The 20,653-nt window shown below is 33.3% G+C and overlaps 1 protein-coding gene across 1 annotated transcript in view; it reads right to left on the bottom strand.

Moving 5' to 3' along the window:
• LOC128014155 (mitochondrial glutamate carrier 1) overlaps nt 1-20,194 on the bottom strand; it is a 24,372-nt gene extending 4,178 nt beyond the window's left edge. Inside the window, exons 1-11 of the mRNA XM_052597493.1 lie at nt 20,034-20,194; nt 8,903-9,032; nt 8,684-8,809; nt 8,532-8,587; nt 8,353-8,443; nt 7,347-7,404; nt 4,867-4,927; nt 3,349-3,487; nt 3,103-3,257; nt 1,617-1,692; nt 1-1,512 (exon numbers count right to left, since the gene is read on the bottom strand). The exon at nt 1-1,512 is cut by the window's left edge and continues 4,178 nt beyond it. Coding sequence (XP_052453453.1) covers nt 1,359-1,512; nt 1,617-1,692; nt 3,103-3,257; nt 3,349-3,487; nt 4,867-4,927; nt 7,347-7,404; nt 8,353-8,443; nt 8,532-8,587; nt 8,684-8,809; nt 8,903-8,922 — 936 coding nt within the window. The 5' untranslated portion in view covers nt 8,923-9,032; nt 20,034-20,194 and the 3' untranslated portion in view covers nt 1-1,358. The remainder of the gene's footprint in view (nt 1,513-1,616; nt 1,693-3,102; nt 3,258-3,348; nt 3,488-4,866; nt 4,928-7,346; nt 7,405-8,352; nt 8,444-8,531; nt 8,588-8,683; nt 8,810-8,902; nt 9,033-20,033) is intronic.
• Nucleotides 20,195-20,653: the final 459 nt, after the last annotated feature.

The following is a 20,653-nucleotide window of genomic DNA, read 5'->3' as shown; positions in this document are numbered from 1 at the left end:
TATTTTGAATTAGTTTTAACTTTTATAAAATTAATTTTCATTTTATTTTAAAGTTAGTTCATATATATATTTTGTTGTTTGCTTTTTTTTAATATATATTATCCGAAAAAGCTTACATTAATTATTTTTATTCCGTTTAGTACTTGAACCTATTTTAATTTAGTGCCAAAAGCAACATTTCTTGTTTTCATTTTATTTAAAGTATATAATTTTAGAGTTTCTATTCATATTTTGAATAAACTTTTGTTTATATATATATTTTTTTATTAATTCCACTAATTCCAAACATGTCTCATTTTCATTTAGTAAAAGTTTTCTGTTTTCTATTATTTCAGCTTCACTTTATAACAATATGTCTTATAATAGTTGTAATTAATAACAACGCTGGTAAGAACTGCTTGTATTTTCAGCATGACTGCACACTTTGTATGATGTGTCCCGTCCTAACTGAAGAAAAACAACTTGCCATCCCCAAAATGTATTAAACTTCAAACCATCTACAATCGTGTTTTAATGAGGTTTAAGACCATATCTAATGCTAATGCTAAGTAGTGAAACAGCAGCAATTGGAGTCGAATCGGCCAAAAAGAAAAATCATTTGCATTAATTTTCTTTGTCCTGTGGCCATGGAAAATGAATCTCATAATCTATAATGATTATCTCCTAAAGTCTGGGAACTTTCCAGAAGTTTTAATGGCCTGGTTGGAGGCATTTACATTTTGATTCAGTCAATTTGAGAGATGCTTTCAAGTCTAATATTCACAGATATGTCTCTCTCAGCTTTTCTGAGAAATTAAATTGAATTAACCTCCAGAGGCGACTTGTCATTTTGAAACACGCGCCGAATAAAGCCTTGATAGGGCACAGAGATATGCTTCTCTCAGCTCACACTTTTCCTCAAGGTCATTCAGATTTGGTCGTCAGAAAGACGGAAGCAGCTAATATAAAGGTCAAACTAATCAACATGACATGTCCTCCTGTTCCAGAAAGAGCTTCATGTTTGTTTGATATTTCAGTACATAATTAACAAGAGCTCTACCATTCAAAGTGTTGATTTTACGCTTTAAATATCAGTGATCGGACGATGGCTCAACGATTAAACGCTTGTAAAAGAACATGATTTAGTCTCGGCGTGAGACAAAAAACTAAAAAACAGGCAGCTTGGCAAACATAATCTCACGTTACGCTCATTACTAAAAGCACCACATTCAGATCAAAACACACGGCGCTTTGAACAAAAACGGCACAACAACAAACGATTAAAATCAGTCAGACTGGCCCCACGTTACGCTTTGATCTTTCGGGATAATGTGCGGGGGCGGGGAACCGACTGGTGCAATGCATGATGGGATGGGTGGCTAGTTGTTTCGTTTGGGCAGGTAGCTCAAGATGAGTTCGCCCACGCCAAGGAAGTAAACCACCTGAGCGATGCCGAAGAGCGGCGCGATGACGAGAGCTCGACAGTACGCCCCCTTCAGGAAAGCGGCGGGACCTTCATTGCGAAGAATCTTCCTGTGATCAGATGGAAAATGGAAATTTAGACGTTTAGTAGCCAAATCAATGGTATGAGTTAAATAAGGTTTATTAGCCTCAGTGGCTAATAAACAGCGGATCACCTGATGCAGTCGGTCACCCCGCTGTAAGTGTCCTCTTGACTCCCTCGTGTCAGCGACTGTAGCCTGGTCTTTATCACTGAAACACACACACGCACACGCGTGGTTCAACGGTCAGCTATGAAACCTCACAGATGTTGCTTTTTGCATTGCACAAGAGTTTCTGCTCACTGCTTCAATGCATACTGCCTACTTAGCATCCGACAGATGAAACGTGAAACAAGTGAGACTCGACAGGCAATGCATTTTTTGAACAAAGTTTGCATTGTGTATCACATGTATGTACAACATTTAATATTCAATTTTGACAAAAATAATCAATGTTTCATACATTTAAAAAAATATATCATATTTAGTATTTTAAAAATATAAATAATATATACTGAATTGTTTTATATTTAGTTATAAATAAAACAAACACTGAAGAATGATAGTTTTTAATATACAATCATAAAAAGGACAATACTAATTTTAATAAATATTATTCAGCATTTAAAAAAAAGTTAAAAAAAAGAGAGAGAGAGAGAAAATGTAATATTCAGCATTTTTAAAACCATTCAAGAAAAACATTGAAAACTCTTTAATATTCAATAATAAAAATTTACAAATCTAATAAACAAAATATTCAATATTTAATACATAGTATTTTTTAAAGACAAAAGCAATATAAAACACATGCAATATTTAATATTCAGTATTTTAAAAAACTTAAAATAAATATGCAATAATTCATATTTATTATTTTGAATTTTTTTTAAAAAAATTCAATATTTAATATTAAACAATTCAAAAATAGAAAAGAAAAACATTGAAAAGACTTTATTATTCAATAATAAAAATAAACAAAACGAATACAAAAAGCGATAAAGTATTTTTTAAAACAGATAAAACTAAAATAAAAATATATAATATTTTTTGTATTTCACTAACTAAAAATAAAATAATTGTGTATATATATATATATATATATATATATATATATATATATATATAAAACATAATAATATATAATAGAAAACAATAATATAAATATATTTAGTAATAAAAATATACAAAACAAATATAAAACGCTCAATATTTAAAATTTGGTATTTTTATAATGAAAACAAATCTATACATTATTGAATACAATGAACGCATAATATTTAGTGTTAAAAAAACATAAAAAGTATTCAATACTTGATCAGTTTTTTTTTTATTAAATTTTTTTTTTGAAAATGTTTAATTAGATTATATTTACATTCATTATTACTTTAATTAGATTAGAACTATTTTTATTCACATTTTAAGGATTGACTAAAAATGTGTTTGTCATTTCTCTTGGCCCAGCTCAGTTACTGAGCTCAAGGCAAAAATATGCCAAAAAAAATTTTTGGGTACAGCATCTGCATGACTCAGAAGTATTGAAATGCTTCATTCGTAGGTGGCTCACTGGGTTTTGGAACAGAGCATCAGAAAAGCAGCAATGGTTTATGATTAAGACGCTCACCATCTACAGGGTTGACGGCGACGGCCGCTGTGCTGCCCGCAATGCAGCCCGATAAGAAGGAGACGTAGAAGGGAGCGGGACCCTCGACTCCTCTCTTCCCCAGATCATTCAGATTAGCAAACAGAGGGAAGTAAATGATAGAAAACGGGACATCCCTGAAGGGAGGGAAACACAGAGCCGATATAGTCTGAGAGTCTGTGATCTGACGACTGATGTTGTGATATGTTTGTATGTTTGTTCCCCAACCTGAGCAGCGTGGCTCCCAGGCCCTTGTAAAGACCCGCGATGCCCTTTTCCTTCAGTAACTGTCTGGTGAGTTGCATAGCTGTTTGGGACTTCACCTCCACGGGGGTCACAGCCTGAGGCATGAGCTTCCTCTGGGCCGCTGCGCGCACACACACACATTACAGTATCCTGCTTAGATGTTATCAAAGAATTTCATATTCATTGTCATTATACAATCGTATGAGGTTTACTTGAATAACCCAGTCTTTTAACCCTCCTCCTAGCTCAGTTAGGCAAACATAAACCAGACTTTTGTTTTATAAAACCCTAAAGTTATAGAAGTTAAAAATGTGATATGAGCCTAATGGAAAATACTTGAGTAGTGTATACTGTAGCAGATTTTAACTTGTGAAAAAAGCTCTGGTAGTTACCAAAAAGTTTAAATGTTCCTTATGTAGAATTACAATGTTGTAAAGATTTTTGTATTTCAATTTTTTTGCTTGTACTTTATTCAGTACAACTAACAATAACTTATTATTCAGTATACAAATAACTGAAATAACTGATTCAATATTTTAAATAAGAGTACATTTTATATTTTTAAATAAAATCTTATATATAAATATATATATATATATAAGAATCAGAACTGCTGAAAATGACCTTAAATATTCAGTATTAAAAAATAAAAAATGTAATAAAAAATTCTATATTCAACATCCAGTATGTAAAAATAGGGGGACATTTTTTTTTTCATATTTTACAAAATATATATGAATATATGAATAAATGAATAAATAAATGAATAGTCAGTATTTAAAAAAAAAAAAAAACAGAACTATATATAAAATATGCAATATTTAATGTTTAAAAAATGCATGAAGAACTTTTTTTATTACACATATATAATAAACAATATTACGTTTTCTTTAAAATAATATTTAATACTGCTTACTATGACTTAATATTCAGTACTTTAAAAATTAAAAATAATATTGAAAAATATTCAGTATTTAAAAAAATATATGTATTTTAAAGAAAAATCATATTTTTTAAAACTTTATATAATATCAATACATTGTATAAATAATATCTAGCTGTACTGAATAACATGAAGTGAAGTGAAGTGACATGTGGTCAAGTATGGTGACTCATACTTGGTATTTGTTCTCTGCATTTAACCCATCCAAATGCGCACACGCACACACACACACACACACACACACACCCAAAGCACTGGGCAGCCATCTCACCTCGGTCGTGGTATTGAGGGTGGAAGTGAGCGCTGGTTATTCACTCACTTCACTGAAACTATCACTAACATATGCATTCACTAAAGTATTAATTAAGCAGAACACAAATAAATAGCCAATGTTCTGCCCAATGTGTAAAAATGTCAAAATGATGTCAAATCTGACACTAATGTCCAAAAATGTGACCACAAGGTGGCAGTGCTTCGTCTCTCTTCTCTGTCCTATGTATTGATTTCTCACTTCACCTCCCTTCACTCCTTCCTCTTTTTTAGGTCTAAATTCTTACCAATTCTTCCGGCATCTTGCAGCTGAATCTTCAGCATCTCCATTGGTGTTGTAATGATGACCTGCAACATAACACAATCGAGGTTAGAGGAAACCTCAGAACCAATGAAAGCAAGAACAAGCGCATTTAAAGGGCCACACACATATTTAAATCGAACACGAGGAGAAAGAAGTCACAGTTTGACACCTAAAGCTGATTTCAAATGCTTAAACTTGTATTAAATTCAATATTTTTGTAATTCTACACTGATGTTAACGCCTCTTCTTTATCTTGCCATAAATAAGCCTATTGAAGCCTCGTATGAAAGCCTGCAGTTTTATGCTATTACTATCTCAAAAAGGAACAACCACATACAAAAACATATAATTAGCATATCCTCCTACACGCTAAGGTTCAAACATATATCTGCAAGCCTTTTTACTGCAATAATGTGGAAGATTATAAGATGAACAGTGGTTCATATTTTTGTAAATTTAGATTAGGATAAACATGAAGGAACATCAGCAGCACAAGCGAGACGGGGAACGTGTTTATGTGCACTAGCACCGCTGTCACTGGAGACCCAATTACACGTTTAATCAAATCTGAAGGGGTTTGTGGGTGGACAGGAAGTCCTTGGCACTGGCTGATGGGATTACTGGAGTGATATCGCTGGTTGGAAACATCATGTCAATCTTCATCCAGAGACTGCAGTAATCCCATCATTTAATCCCACATGCTGGAAAGCTGTTTATTGAGAGGAAGCTGATCACCTCTTGAGGAGTCACATGACTGGATCACTTCGATGCGTATAAGTCAATTAGTTAAGGCAGTCAAGAAAGCTGTCAATAGTGAAACGCAACACATGTAGTTGGTGTGCTCTTCCAACCACTTTATTTTCTCAGTCTGTCTGAAATAAAATGGTTTTATTTATAAATATCATGTGCTATTAATTTTATGATCAATAATTAATATATATCTACACAACTTCTGCGTGCTACACAATGTTTCCTCAATTAAATGTTAAAATATTTTGGAAGTTAAAATATAATCTGCGGTCACTGCGTTTTAATCGTTGATTAGCTATCGTTTATGATTTAAGTTTTTAATTTTACATATAGTGTATTGTATTATTTGTGTACTGATTTAAGTTTTAATTTTACATATTGTGTATTGTATTATTTGTGTACTTTTCATCTTATTTATCTTTTATACAAATATTTTTATACAAGTCATCTAGAGACGTCAGGTGACACTTTATTTTTCTAGTGCACTCAACACTATCCAGCCTGTGTTATATAAGTAAGAATAAGTTAGAAAATGCTGGATTACATCAGAGTATGTTCAGCTGCTGAACTGAATACCTCTCAAATAGACAACAGAGTATTTAAGGATGCAGAACGGTGTGTCCCAAGGACTGGTGTTCCTCAAGGAACAGTTGTAGCTCCGCTTTTATTTACCTTTTATACTTCAGATTTCCAGTATAACTCCAAAAACTGTCATCTCCAGAAATGTTCTGAGGACTCAGCAATTGTTGGCTGCATAAAGGATCTTGATGAGAGTGAATATAGGGAGCTTTTAAAGAGTTTTGTGGACTGGTGTGAAAGAAATTGTTGAAATTGAGTGGTTTGTTTCTGTAGCTCTGTGTAGTTTCGGCACCAACAACTAATTTCATTTTTTAATATTACTTTTTAATGTATGTGTATTGAAATAAAGCTCATGTATAAATATATAAGATGACAATTATCAAACAATTTTTTTTGCTTTGGCAATTACCTGGAATATGTTTAAAATGAAGTACTAAAATTACGAAAACTCAAATAATATAAATGAACGCTAAATATAAATATATAAATAAAACTAATAACGACAAGAGCACATAACAAGATTAAATTAAATTAAATATAATTAAAATGAAATATAGAGATATAAAAAAGAAAAGCTTATTCAAAATATGAATAAATAAAACCACTTCAACAAGCATGTACATTTTTATGCACATTTTAGACATTTTATTCATATCTTTGGCTTTTCATCTACCATTTTTTAATGCAACATCCCAAAATATCCTTGCAAATATGTGAATGGAAACCCGTCTCACTGATTTGAGGAACCTGTGGCGTTTCTGCAGATGCTTTCAGTATAAAAGTGGTACTTCAGTCTCACATTGTGGAAAAATACACACATTAAGGAACCGAACGTCATGAAAAGCAACGAGCTGGTTGTGAATGAGCAGCTGCTTCAGGTGACGTGCTCAACAAAGGCTGTTAGAGGGAGATGAGCTGACGCGTGTCTGATGGGAATGTGTAATGGGAGCGTGATTGTACCCTTAATGCATCTGTGTTTTGTCTGGTAGTCCATTACAAACACAATGATCTGACTGCTGCTGAATCGTCTGTGTGCAGACTTGAAGAAAATAATAGTGGAACATCTATTAACAGAGGCTTATTAATGTTTGTGTGTGTGTGTGTGAGTGTGTGTGTGTGTGTGTGTGTGTGTACCTGACATGTTCCCGCCCCGCAGCCGGCCAGCATCTCTCGCAGTAGAGTGAGTTTCTGCCTGAGGGAACAAGAGATGAAGCCGCTCTCATTATCAGCACACACACACCGAGGGTCGTTAATAATTCACACTCTGACTCGCCGGTCAATAATTCACCGGTGCCGTTTTCGGTCTCCATGGAGATGCCGCCGAGCAAGGCATTGTGGGTATATTCTGTGTGCTTCCACACTTATTTAATATTAATGCGGGTCAGACGTAATACTGTGTGCTGAATTGATTGAGATGTTTGATAGTGTCGGTATGTCAGTACTGTGGCTGTATCAGATGGAAATACGTTGGTGTTTTGATGTGTACCCTGGCATTGGTGAAATACCACATTGATACCATAGAGAAGAGAAAAATAGTGAGCTGTGTTTATGTATGTAAAAAAATTATATATATATATATATATATATATATATATATATATATATATATATATATATATACTAATCAATATAATTATAAACTATAATATAAAGTACTACAAAATTAACTTATAACAAAATATATTTCAATTTATTAATGTTCATTTTTATTTGAAATATATACATAAAAACATATAAAAAATATAATATTTTTTTATTATATATATTTTTTTTACATACATAAACAGCTCACTATTTTTCTCTTCTCTATAATTTTTTTCTTATATATTATTATCTTATATACTATTATATACAGTATATATACAGTATATATATATATATATATATATATATATATATATATATATATATATATATATATATATATATATATATATATATATATAAATGTAAATACTAGATGAAAACCTTAAAATTAAAAATGTTTGTTGACATGTTAAAGGCTGGGAATGAACCCAAGCAGTGTGTCATGTGTTTTGTGTGTGTGAATGGGCACAGTCAGCTCAAAGAGCTAGTCATCATGTTTATATTGATATGTGCGTTTACTGTGTGTGTGTGTGTGTGTGTGTTTATGTCTCACCCGTCCTTAGAGAGGTGAAATCTGAAGAAATCATTTGCCGCCAGCTTGATGGCTTTTTCAGGAGTGACGAGAGTCAGGTTCACCGCCGCACCTGAGAGAGAGAGAGACAAACACACAATCTCAATGCCATCATTCCCAAACGAGCTCTCTGTTGAACAGAGCTGAACACATGAACGTACCTCTGTACATGCCGAAGTATCCTTCTGAGCGGATGGTCTTAATAAGGCAGTCTGACCTGCAGAGCACAGGACGTGTACACATCAAGCACAAGTCAATCTAATCAACTGAATCACTCTTCTATATGATTCGATGCGTCTGTTTGAACGCTCACATGCTGGTATAGAGGCGAGATCCATTCTGCTGGTTCTGAAGGCGGGTTTTGGCCAGATCGATGGGAAACACGCAGGTAACGCCGATCAGTCCTGCCACACCGCCGTTTATTAGCTTGGCAGGCAAACTGGAGCGAAGCATGAGAGGAGACGGCACATTAGTTGAAGTATCATTGGGTTTTAGGTCAAAAGAGTAGTGATTCTTGACGTTTCAGACTCACCTGATCTGTTTGTCAGCCATTTATCTGGCTCCCTGAACTTCTTCAGTGTTTAAGGCGTCAAGAGTGCACGTCTTTGCAGAGTGTTTTTGTATTTGGGATTTCTGTCGATTCACCGTCCCCTGGCAGATCTCTGAAAGACACACACACACACACACACACACACACACACACACACACACAGAGATATGAGTGTGTTTCTGATACAGGTGTGTTTGACTCCAGATATTCGCTCTTTTCTTTCTTTCCCCATCTGTTCCTCTCACCTCATCTCTCTCTCTATGTATTATTCTTATCACATTTTACCGGTTTCACAGGAACTTTAAAATATTTCATCCACTGGGAATTAACGTCATTTTTGTCATTTTAGAGAAACTTAGAAGAATTAAGAAGACAAACGTGTATTTTTTAAGCTCATACTGTCCACAATGAGACCAGAAAAAATTAATTAAGAGAGAAAATAGAGTCAGTTTTGTTTTTATGTTGACTATTATACAATAATGAAAAAATTAACAATCTAAACACTGAAATAAATATAATAATTATTATTGTTATTAATATAATTCTTACAAAATATGAATTATTGAGGTAAATTAAAATAAATATTATAATATAAATAGTATAATAATATATAATATTAATTTGAATACATATAAATATTAGATGAAAAACAAAAAAATTGGAAACAAAAATTACAAATGCTTTAACAGCTTACTTACCAATGTAATACTAACAATAATAATAATAATGAATACTAATAATAGGAATTAATAATATTAATATAAATACCAGATGAATAATACCAGATGAATTAAGAAAAAAAATTAGAAAGCTTTGAAAATTACAACTATCTCAAATAAAAAATCTATTACAGAAAATAAAGCCTAGCATTTAAATGAAAACTGAAAATATAAAAATAAAATATTCAAAATAATATTATAAATATATTGACTCAAAATATGCTAACATTATTAAAACCCCCATGGCTCTGACATAGTATACTTTTTAAACAAAAAAGGTATTTTTGATCTCTATATTAAGTGTTAATGCATAATTATTATAATTAATAATATCAATTAAACAACTTCAAAGAGACCACTTAAGACTTGGTTGCTTCTATTGTCCTCATTTGTAAGTCGATTTGAAAGTGTCTGCTAAATGAATAAATGTAATAATATAAAACATAAATATTGTATTACATGAGAAACCCTAAAATAACAATTACAAATGCTTTGACAGCTTACAGAGATAAGTGTAAGTTATATATAGAGAATGATATGCAAATGTACATTAAAGTGATCAATAATGGCATTGTGTACTGTATATTTTGTTGAAACTGGACCTGATGGAAACCACTTTTAAAATCTCTTCCGTGGCTGTTCTTCACTTTCAGTTATAATCAAACTATTGCGGTCACCGAAAGGTTGTTTAAATGTTAGAGGAGAAACATGTGGAAAATAATGTGTTTTAAAACTGCATAAACATTGCATTACACCAAATACACACAATAATGTTAAAAAATAAACATAAACACATAAATGTTCTTTTTTTTGACCCTTTAAACGTATAACCAACCCAAAGCAGTCCTCCATGTTCACAGCTGAGAGTTTGATGGTCATGAAATCTTCATGGAGCTGTTTGTGTGTGTGTGTGTGTGTGTGTGTTTCTGCTAATCATATGTGGAATTTGAGCGACCTGAAGAAGTCAGTCTTTCTCCCTCGTTCCTCCCCTCCATTCAGCCAATCAGCACGTCTCTCTCCCTCTGGCCCCTCCCTCTCTTCCTCCTGCTCTCCACTGACGCGTTTCCTGATTTCTGCTGACTGGACTGGACACTTCTACCTTCAATTCTGCATTTTCACTGTCTGGTTTCCTCTTTTTCTTCACACTCGTGAAGCCTCGTGATAGCCTATAGCTTATAAGATCAGAAATAACCAACACAAGGCAGTCTGGAGCAGCCCGAGACCTTTTGTTTTTCCCTCCTAATCTCAGCATCTTTCTCTTTATTTGGTGAGAATATCAGGTCTGTTTTGACTGGCACAGTGTTCCTACTGTCAGTGAACGGCACTATAACACTGATATGTAACTAGTAAGGTCAAGCAACAATAATAAAAGAAGAAATCTTACAAAAACGTTTCTTTTGGATTGGACAAAAACCCACTTCTGCAGAGATCTCCTGCTTCTCAGATGTTTCACCTGAGAAGAAGAGCCCATAATCTCACACGTGTCTCCTGTAGAGTTTCGGAAGAGATCCCAGTGTCTCGAATTGTGCTCACATTTGCCAAAGTCTCAATCAAAAGTCAAAGATCTCAATATTAACTCAGACAAGTAAAACTACAACTGAAGCTAAAACTGAAAAAAAAATCATTAAATTTGAAATTTGAATATAAGATTTAAAAAAAACTTTTACAAAATGTGGCAACTGACTGAAATAAGTATGAGGTGAATAAGCTAGAAATAATAAAAACCTAATAAAAATGTAAATTACTAAATTACTAAAACTTAAGCTAAGATTAAAAATTAAGCTAATTCAATAAATTAAATATACTATAATACTATAACTGAAAAAAATAAAAATAATAATAAACTATTTTTTTTAAGAAACTTTAAAATGTTAAGCTTTAAAGATGTAAAATGTTGCCTTAGGAAACTACTGAAATAAAGACATTTAAGCTTAAGTATCAAAATTACTAACTAAAAATAATAATCTGGAATGAAATAAACTTAAATAATAAATAATAAAAATCAACTAATGAAATTAAAAAGTATGCAACAAAATGACTAAAATGTAAGTGAAAATTGAAATGAAAATGTATTTTAGGGGCTCATTCAAAATACTAATAAATAATAAAATACTATCTTTAAAAGTTAGTAACTGAAATGAAATACAATATAAATATTAAACTTTATAGATTTAAAACGTTGACTTGACAACTAACTGAAATATGTTTAAGCTGAAGTACTAAAATTACTCAAACTAAAAATAATAACTTAAAGCTAAACAAAACATGACAAAATAAATGTAAATATAAAAAACCTTCAAAATATGAATTAATGCTATATTAGTTTTAGCTTTGTGCCTGTCATCGACTGTCATTAATGTTTTAAGACAACATGAGAAACATCTGAGAGAAAAAAATAATAATTCAAGTAAAGTCTCCCGAGCAAAGAAAGAGCAAAATCTGAGTGATGAAAGTTTCAGTTTCAGTCCAGAGAGGAACAGACCGCAGAATGATGTTTTTGTGTCAGCAGTGGTTTGGTCTTGTGACAAACGAACAAGACTGAGGAGTGAAGACCGATGCCTGACTGTCTTAAATCAGAATAAACAGCAGAACTGACCCAAACTGACCAACCAAACAACAGTTATCAGACTGTAAGAACAACTTTCACACTTTAAAGACGTCTAATGCACCGGAGGATGAGAGTGTCAATGAGCACCCAGCATGCTCCAGAAAATAAGCATGTTCAAGCACTCTGACCCCTTTAAACCCCAGAGATCATCTGAGAGAACAGCATGATATCAGCTATATCCACAACAACTCCAGCCTCCCAATGCCTCTCTGATCTTCAGCAGTATCACAACACAAGGAAGATAGTTTCCAGGAAAACAGACTGAAAATGGCTTTGAAAACTTGTGTGAATGAGAGCCAGAGATTTGATATCAGGCCTGTGGTGGGTGTGTGTGTGTGTGTGTTATTCACTGTGACAAATGAACGTACAGCGCTAATATGTTCATACACACGCCTGTCAATAGTAGACATGCATCACTTATTTTGTATTACATATGCAACTGTTCAAAGGTTTTTTAAGATATTAATACTTTTATTCAGTTAGAATGCATTACATTGATCAAAAGTGACAGTAAAAACAGAGATTACTAGAGATTTCTATTTCAAATAATTTATTTTGAAGCTTCTAAAACTCAAAGGATCTAGAAATAAATTCAGAAAAATATTAAGCCGAACATCTGTTTTCAACTTTAAGAAGAATAGGAAATGCTTCTTTGAGCACCAGATCAGAATATTAGAATGATTTCTGAATGTTTTATAATTGAAAGAAAACAGAAATTAAATAAAATATGATTGAGATACAAATGTTAAATAAAAAAAAAACTGAACTGACTGATGTAAATAAGCATAGAACTAAGATTACTGGAATAAAATGAAATAAAATGAAATAGAAATAATACAAAATAATAAAATGCTAAATACAAAATTACTGAAACTTAAGATAAAATTACAATAAAAATAGGAAACAGTTGAAAATAAAAGCTAATTCAATATATTAATAAGTAATATAACATAATAATTGAATTGAGGCTGAAATAAAATAAAATATAAATATCAAATAAAGAAAAACTTTAGAAAATGTGAAATGTTACAACTAACTGAAACAAACAATAAGCGTAAGTACTAAAAAGAACGGAACTAAAAATAGCAATAAAACAATAAAATGACAAAAGCATGTGACAAAATTACTAAACTTAAGGTAAAATTAAAATTAAATCTGAAAATATAAAAATAAATGCTCATCCAAAATATTAATAAATATTATGTTATTGTAAATATTTTCATCACAGGAATAAATAACATTTTTTAAGTTATTTTACAGTTAATTTAAATTGTAATAATATTTCACTGTTTTAAAGGTGCAGTGCATAATATTTACGAATATCTGTTGATAAAAATGCAAAATAATATATATAACTATATGTTTACATAATGAGCCGTTATGTTTTTATTAACTTAGAGTGAGACATTTATATCTACATACACCGCGGGTCCCTTTACAATGGAAGTTGCCACCATGTTTCTACAGTAGCCCTTAAAGGACAAACAGAGGGTGTTTCATGACTATGTTGTTCTTGCGAATAAAACACTGACACAATGATGAACAAGTAACAATAACATTTACAATAACATATCGATTTATTGAATAATTAAGTAAATATAATTCATGTATTGACCTTTGTAAATAAACCTCATTGCTGTTATCTCCGCTGTCTCAGATTATGACATTTTATGGGCCACCGTAGCTTCCCTAAAGGGAGGGGAACCTTGGTTGCAATTCACAACCTCACCGCTAGATGCTGCTAAAATTTACACACTGCACCTTTAACTGTATTTTTGATCAAATAAATGCAGCCTTGGTGAGAAGAAGAGACTTCTTTAAAGGGGTGGTTGATTGCAATTTCACTTTCTTAACGTTAGTTAGTGTGTAATGTTGCTGTTTGAGCATAAACAATATCTGCAAAGTTGCAGCACTGAAAGTTCAATGCAGACAGAGATGCGGTCTTTTAAAACTCTGGCAGTTTAATGCCTACAATACCATCTCGTAGAGACTGCAGTGATTTACTTCCGGTGTTCGTGACATCACAAACCCAGATAAACCCCGCCCCTGGGAGCATGCGCCAAGGGGGCGGGGCCATGTTGCTCTGCTTTAGAGAACAGGAAGAGAAAACTGGAGGTTCATGTAAAATCTGTTCATATATGAATCACGATTCTTTCTTCTAATGGATTCACAAGTTTCAAAATCAATATTCTAAAGCAGTGGTTCTTCATACTGCGCATGTTCTGCATCTCTCTCTCTTTCTCATTCAGATCACCAGATCAGCTCCAACAATGAACTGTTCCAATTACAGACTTATTTTCACATAGCTTTGAGAAGCATTAAACATGGACGTGCATGCAGTTGCCGTACTGTATTAAAGCTTTAATCAGGATAAAACCATATATTAAAAGCTAACAGAAGCAGTCTGTTGTGTCTGCATGTCTGCATTCATCTCTTTTCACTTAATTCTGGAGTAATTTGGAAATCAAAGGCGCGTAAAGAACAATATTCAATAGGCTAAGGAAAAATGTCAGAAATTCTGAAAGAGTGGGGCTCAAAAAAGGAAAAACTTCAAATACAAACAACAGAAAAAAAAACATGATCCCCAGCTATCTGGTCATTTTAATAAAGCTGATGATTGGGCGGAAGTTGTTGGAACAGCAAGTGAACCAGGCACATGAAGCAGATAAAAACTGTCATCGTCCACAAAGATTTTAAGTTATTTTGATTATTTACTGAATTTATATTGTTTTTGTGTTTGAACAAACTATATTCAATTAAGGGCTGGGAGACAACCCAGTAGAAATACATCAATATGTTTAGATGTGCACTAGCAGTTTAGCCAATCACAACACACTGAGCCAGCTGACCAATCTGAGCCCAGCACGTATTTCTGAGGGAGGGCATCAGAAAAGCAGGAAATGATCAGCATGTTTATGGGAGATGTTAAAGTGTTTTTTAAAACGAAGCATTAACACATGTTAGACTGCCCCCCTAAACACAATCAAACAAAAAAAAAAAAACACTCCCAACACCAAAAAATCCCCAAAAAACTAAACTAAACCACGGTATTGCCATAGGACCGTGTCATTTCCTGTAAGTGAAAACACAAACACAGAGGTCAACTATAAAATACACGCAACGTATTGCGTTTCTGCCTAATAGAGAGATGCAGAGAATCAATGAGGATGCATGAGTGTAAAGAGAGAGAGAGTAATGAGAGACAGCTGGGTGGGAGGAGAGAGAAGACGGAGGGAGGGAGGGGAAGATAGAGGAAGAGGAGGAGGAGAGGAAAGAAGGTGAAGCCGACCTGAGATCACAAGCAGCTGCTGAAGCCAAGAACTTCACTATCAGTCTTTCTGGACACGCCACTGCTTCTCTCTGGAAAACCTGCTGGAAAAGGTTTCTACTCCCACATTTATAATCATCAGCTGCTCTGCCAATAAAGCTGGTAGATCATCTCGGTTAAGATGGTTAGAGCTCGCAGAGCAACAACTATCAGCCTAAAATGGATAGTCATCCCTCATGTCGTCAATAGGAGTTTAGAAGAACATTTCTTGTCACTGATTTATAATATCAAGCTCCAAACAAATTGAAAAAGTACACACACACACACACAAAAACATTATTTGATTTTTAAAATATATACCCTACTGTTCAAATGTTTCATGTTGGTCAGGTTTTTAAAAGAAGTCTCCTGCTATTTGATAAAAATAAAACTTTTACATACATTTTCAGCATCATTACTCCAGTCTTCAGTGTCACGATTCTTCAGAAATCTAGCTAATATACTGAAACATTTCTTGTTGCTGCTGAGTTGTACAGACTAATATTTCTGTGGAAATGATGATACATGACCAGCAGAATGCATCCTTGCTGGATAATAATGAATTATTGGGGGAGTCGTGGCCTAGTTGGTTAGAGAGTTTGACTCCTAACCCTAGGGTTGTGGGTTTGAGTCTCGGGCCGGTAATACCACTACTGAGGTGCCCTTGAGCAAGGAATCGAACCCCGAACTGCTCCCCAGGTGCCACAGTATAAATGGCTGCCCACTGCTCCGGGTGTGTGTTCACAGTGTGTGTGTGTTCACTGCTCTGTGTGTGTGCACTTTGGATGGGTTAAATGCAGAGCACAAATCATTCACCATATTTGGCTGAATGTCACGTCACTTTCACTTTCCTTTAAGCTGCAGTTGAAATCTCTGTGCAGCTTTGACCAGACCGCACCGGTCGCTCATCTGACTCTGATAACAGATGTTGCTCTCCACATCTGTACGGTCCTCTCCTCTCTGCCTCTGGCCTGTTGTCATGCTTTCAGTCTGACCTCAGCAGGTTTACATTGTGCTTCAAATCCAGAATAATCCAGCTGTGCTTCCTGATTATAATCTGACAAACATACACTGTGTTTAGATGCTACTGAGAGAACAAACAAACACAGACGAATAAATATCAGCATCCTAGTGAGTAAATATTACAGTGATACTGAGATGCAGGGAGCGGACAAATATCAAAGACTATAGTCAGTTATTAGAGGGGTTTTCATTTCTAGTTTTTAATGGTTGGCTTAAACTGATTTGTGAATCCTCTGGCTTTCAGAAGTTACATTATTTAGAACTAAAACTATATTGTTTTACAATATTAATATTATTTGGGATATTACCGTTAATTATGTTGTTAACCGTTTTGTTGATCCGGTTTGTTTAAATCACTCTAATATGCATATTCTGCTGCTGAAAAAGTATTTCATTTTATTTATCAATGTTGAAAACAGTTGTGCCGTTTCATAATTCTGTGGAAATCATAAATTATTTTATGTGTTTTATATATATTTTATTCCATGTATGGTTTCTGCAAAGACAACAAACTGATGAATCGAAAGATCAGTTAATTAAGTCAAGTCTATATAATTGAACAGTCGAAATTAATTAATTAATTCACTAAAATGCATCAGTTTCATAAGGAAATTGTTAAAAAAAATACATTTATATATATATATATATATATATATATATATATATATATATATATATATATATATATATATATATATATATATATATACATTGATTATTGTTTTATTATATTGTTTTTTATCTATTATTACTATATGTACAAAATAAATTCTAATAATAAATATAATAAAATATTTACACACACACATATATATATATATATATATATATATATATAAACACACACACACACACACACATTTAATTACATTTTGTTTATATTATAGTTTATATATATATATATATATATATATATATATATATATATATATATATATATATATATATATATATATATATATATATAATATACGTGTATTTTATTATTTTTTATTACATTTTAGTAAATGTACAAAATAAAATATAATAATAAATATAGTAAAATATATATATATATATATATATATATATATATATATATATACACATACATAAATATATATAAATATCAGTACATAAAGAGTGCAAAATTATCTAATTATTATATAAATCAGACACGTGTGCGTATACGTACATAATTTCTTTGATAATTTAGCAAAATATAAAACTAATTTTGTTCAATTTATATTATTTCTTATTTGATAACACAATATATGTATAATTTATACAGTTATGAAAAAATTATATAATTATGAAAAAATATGTATATGTTTATATAAACATAATAATATATATAGATTTTTTTTATGTTAGTTTTTTTTATTTATCAAGAACTATATTTTAAACAGCAGAGAGAGGGAGAGCTAGCTGAGCGTCTAGTAGACTTCAGTCTCAGAGTTTGAGCAGTGAATCAATGTTTGCAGAAATGAGCCGACAGTGATGAGTGACTGACTCTAGAGCAAAGACAGATTTACTGAGTGTGAGGGGCAATACGATGAGAGAGATGAATATCAGCCCCTCAGAGCAAGAGAACTCGCTGTCTGCTGGTTAACTGGTTAGCTGATGTACAGTACTCTCACCAGTGTGTGTGTGTGTGTGTGTGTGTGCGCACTGTTTCACTCTCTTTCTCTCACGGTGCTCACCACTAAGCCAGTAACAGTTTAAGAAGGGGGTGTGTGAACACAGTTTAGTATTTAAATTGAATTAGGAACAATAGAAATGAGACAATAATTCAATTATTTTAAAATGTATTCCATGTTCTGAGTGAGATGCATGTGAGAATATTCATTCGGCTCTGACTGAAGAACACCTTACAAGAATCTGTTATATGCAAGGTGTTCTGCCCTTCTTAACTATTATCTTCCACCTTTGCCCCGTCAGCAGATGTTTAACTTATACTAAAGTTCACCTGAGACCAGATTGTGTTTCAAAGACACACATCGTAAATCTGAAGATTAGTCCATATGAAACACAGCCGATATCTCAAAGATTTCAAGCCAGATGAAGCAACCAAGAAAGGACGTACCATGGTATTACCGTGTTTTTTACTGAACATGATTCAGTGGCAGTACCATAGCATTCTTTGAAACACAATATAAATCCTGTGGTGAATTATTATTGTAATAATCCAATACCATGCATCGTATTACATGCATGGTACTCCAGAGTAAAGAACACAATAATATCAGCATAAAAAACCATGGTATAAAATAATGTTAATACTATGGTACAATAATGCTAATACATCATGTTAGGCTACTGTAGGTCATATATGTGACCCTGGAGCTAAAAACCAGCAGCACGGTATATTTGTAGCAATAAAACAACAATATGGGTCAAAATTATAGATTTTTCTTTTATGCCAAAAATAATTAGGATCTTAAATAAAGATCATGTTCCATGAAGATATTTTGTAAATTTCCTATTGTAAATATATCAAAACTTAATTTTTAAGACTTCATTTGGACAATTTTTATGGCGATTTTTACAATACTGTAACTGTACAATGATTTATTTATTTTATTTTTTTGCAACCTCAGATTCCAGATTTTCAAATAATTGCATCTCAGCCAAATATTGACCAATTCCAACAAACACACCTCAATTGAAAACTGATCTATTCAGCTTTCAGATGATGCATAAATCTCAGTTTCAGAGAATGAATGATGACTTTTTTTGTGGTCCAGGGATACATTATGGCATTCATATCGTCTTTCAATGTCCAAAACACCACGATTCTGAGTGTAGAACATTTCTGTAAAGGCCGTTTGCTTTTAGTCCAAGGACGAAATTACATAATCACCGGAAAATAAAAGCCAAAATCTACAGAAGAACGACGAAATATTTGCAGTAGATCTGAACGAGGTCGCTGATAGTGATGACATAATTCTGCTGCAGAGAATCCGGTTTAAATCCACGAGAGACTCGAGTCTGATGATCCTCCGCGGATCCGTGCACACATAGCGCCGTCTTTAACGCCTCTGCGGCGGGATTCCACCGGGTTAATAACCCCGACTAACGAAAACCGAGCGCGCGCACCGCTGTGTGATGAAGAACAGATGTTCGCGCGCGGAACGCGGCCGTTGGAATGAGCGAAGCAGTCAAAGAAACGCTTCTCGTTTTAATCTTCCCGTCACCGTATGCCGGTTTGATCTGTCCCGTAGCATTTTCAACGCCTTTTTATGTGTCACGCGGCGATGTTTGCCACATAACGGGAAAACGCTCCGCCGCATCACATTATGAACCGCTGTGCCGTTATCTCCATTTCTTTTGCTGACATCATAAAGCGGTGATCGATCAAATCACAAGTAACATAATTCTATTTCAGGTTCCTTATACAAAACGAATATGGATATTAATATGATACAATCGTTCGTCAAAGAAAAAAACGCTTATAGAAAAGCGTGACTTACATACCGCTGTTTTGTCCCGTTATTCCGGATTATTATGGCTTCATGTGACGTTCCTCCTCCGGTGACAGTGTGACAATAGTTAAAGCTGCCGGTGTTACTTGCGGTTCGTGTGTTTGGAGGAAAAGGAGGGCGTAAAAGCACGACACGAAGGGAGGAGGAGAGGAGGAGAGGAGGAGAGGACGGGAGGCAGTGAGTGTTTGGGTCGACGCCTGCTGGCGCGTGACGGTAACTGCGTCCTCAGGTTTCCTTTCTGAGGTAAAAAAAAATAAATAGATAAAAATACGTGCTTACGTCATCGGCGTGACGCAACGGTGACCTTGATCTAAACACACGGAAGGATACTACACCAAAAAGAGATGATGTCCTTTGGATTTAGGAAGACACCACACTTATTGTTTTTGGGGTATATATATATATATATATATATATATATATATATATATATATATATATATATAAAAAAAAAAAAAAAAAAACGGAGAATGACTATCACTGATTTAATAATTTAATCATGTCGTTTGGATTTTTTTTTCCAGAACATGTCCTGGTCATATTGCAATACTCATTTAGATTGAGATTTTGCATAATGAAAATATTAATCCTATTTTTTATTTGAGGGGGGGG

Source organism: Carassius gibelio, chromosome B25, assembly GCF_023724105.1.
Source record: "Carassius gibelio isolate Cgi1373 ecotype wild population from Czech Republic chromosome B25, carGib1.2-hapl.c, whole genome shotgun sequence".
Taxonomy (NCBI): domain Eukaryota; kingdom Metazoa; phylum Chordata; class Actinopteri; order Cypriniformes; family Cyprinidae; genus Carassius; species Carassius gibelio.
Note: the sequence above shows the minus strand (reverse complement) of the source record. Positions and strands in the feature narration are given on the sequence as shown.